Here is a 1,465-nt window from a genome sequence, read left to right as displayed (position 1 = left end):
CATAGAGAAAGATGGGCCAGTGGAACGTTTTGTAGTATTTATGGCGAACAAAGGCCATGGTGCTCAAGATATGTTCAATGCCTTAATGGAATTTTTGAAGATACATGGCCTAGAGCTGGAAAACTGCCGTGGGCAAAGCTATGATAATGCATCTGCAATGAGTGGAAAGTACAATGGTCTACAAGCAAAAGTGAGAGAAGAACAGTCTTGCATTCCTTGTACAGCACATTCTCTAAACCTGGGTGGGAAAAATGCTGTAGAATGCTGTTCGAGTGCCATACAGTTTTTTGACTTCCTCGAAAAGCTGTTTGTCTTCTTCACGATTTCAACACATCGACATCAACTTTTGACTGAGGCTTTGAATTATGACGATTCATCATTGACTCTCAAGCATGTCACAACAACTCGTTGGTCTTGCAAAGCTGATGCAACAAAGGCTCTAAAGAATGACTATCAACAGATCAAGGATGTACTGACAAAAATTACTGATGACACTGAAGAAAAAGGTTGCATACGCTGTGAAGCAGATGGATTGCTAAGGCAGATAAATCAGCTTGAAACAGGTATTTACATTATCTTCTGGAATGATATCCTGCAAAGAACTGATGCTACTAACAAAACATTACAACATGCAAAACTTGATCTAAACACTGCTGTGGCATCACTTGCAAGCTTGAAAGATTATGTTGCTTCAAAGCGTGAATCATTTGACACTTATGAGAAACAAGGCAAAGAACTTTCTGGTTCAGCAGACTATGTCCAGACAAAAACTCGAAACAAACGCCGCAATGTACGTCTTAGTCCATTAGATTATGGCCAATCAGAAGAAGTTGAACTCAGTCCTTCTGAAAAATATAGAACACAAAGTTTCTTACCTGTTATTGACCAGTTCATCACTTCTATAGACCAACGTCTGCAGGCATATAAAGATATATCAAGTAAATTTAGCTTCTTCAATCACCTGAAAGAACTATCTTCAGACGACCTTCAGGCTGCAGCAGAGCAATTACTTAAGTCTTATCCAGATGACTTGGATAAAACTTTGGCTGATGAACTTGTTCAGTTTGTCGCATTTGTCAACATATTCGCAGATGAGGAGCCAGGGAATATTAGCACTGAGCATTTCTTGCATAGACTTATTATGGACAAGGGTGTGCAGGACACTTTTCCAAATATTGAAATAGCTCTAAGGATATACCTTGTTTTGATGGTATCTAACTGCAGTGGTGAGCGCTCCTTTTCAAAACTAAAACTAATTGAGAATAGATTACGGACATCTATGAAGCAGAAACGACTTGTGAATCTAGTGATCATGAGCATAGAGTCAGATATACTACGTGAATTGGACTTCAAAGACATCATACACGACTTTGCTACACGAAAATCCAGAAAAGTGACCGGACTATAATGTATTGACAGTTGGTGTAAAAAATGACAAATATGATGTAAATTTTCTGTTTAATTA

At 38.4% G+C, this 1,465-nt stretch overlaps 2 protein-coding genes across 2 annotated transcripts in view; both read left to right on the top strand.

The window, feature by feature from the left end:
- Positions 1 to 135, top strand: part of LOC119592461 — a gene marked incomplete in the record, with an annotated part of 7,374 nt that extends 7,239 nt beyond the window's left edge. Inside the window, 1 exon segment of the mRNA XM_037941284.1 lies at positions 36 to 135.
- On the top strand, positions 7 to 1,465 carry LOC119592460. Its single transcript, XM_037941283.1, has one exon. It carries the CDS (start codon positions 41 to 43, stop codon positions 1,406 to 1,408), a length of 1,368 nt encoding a protein of 455 aa, XP_037797211.1. The 5' UTR covers positions 7 to 40; the 3' UTR covers positions 1,409 to 1,465.

The sequence above is a fragment of the Penaeus monodon genome, chromosome 30, assembly GCF_015228065.2.
Source record: "Penaeus monodon isolate SGIC_2016 chromosome 30, NSTDA_Pmon_1, whole genome shotgun sequence".
Taxonomy (NCBI): domain Eukaryota; kingdom Metazoa; phylum Arthropoda; class Malacostraca; order Decapoda; family Penaeidae; genus Penaeus; species Penaeus monodon.
Note: the sequence above shows the minus strand (reverse complement) of the source record. Positions and strands in the feature narration are given on the sequence as shown.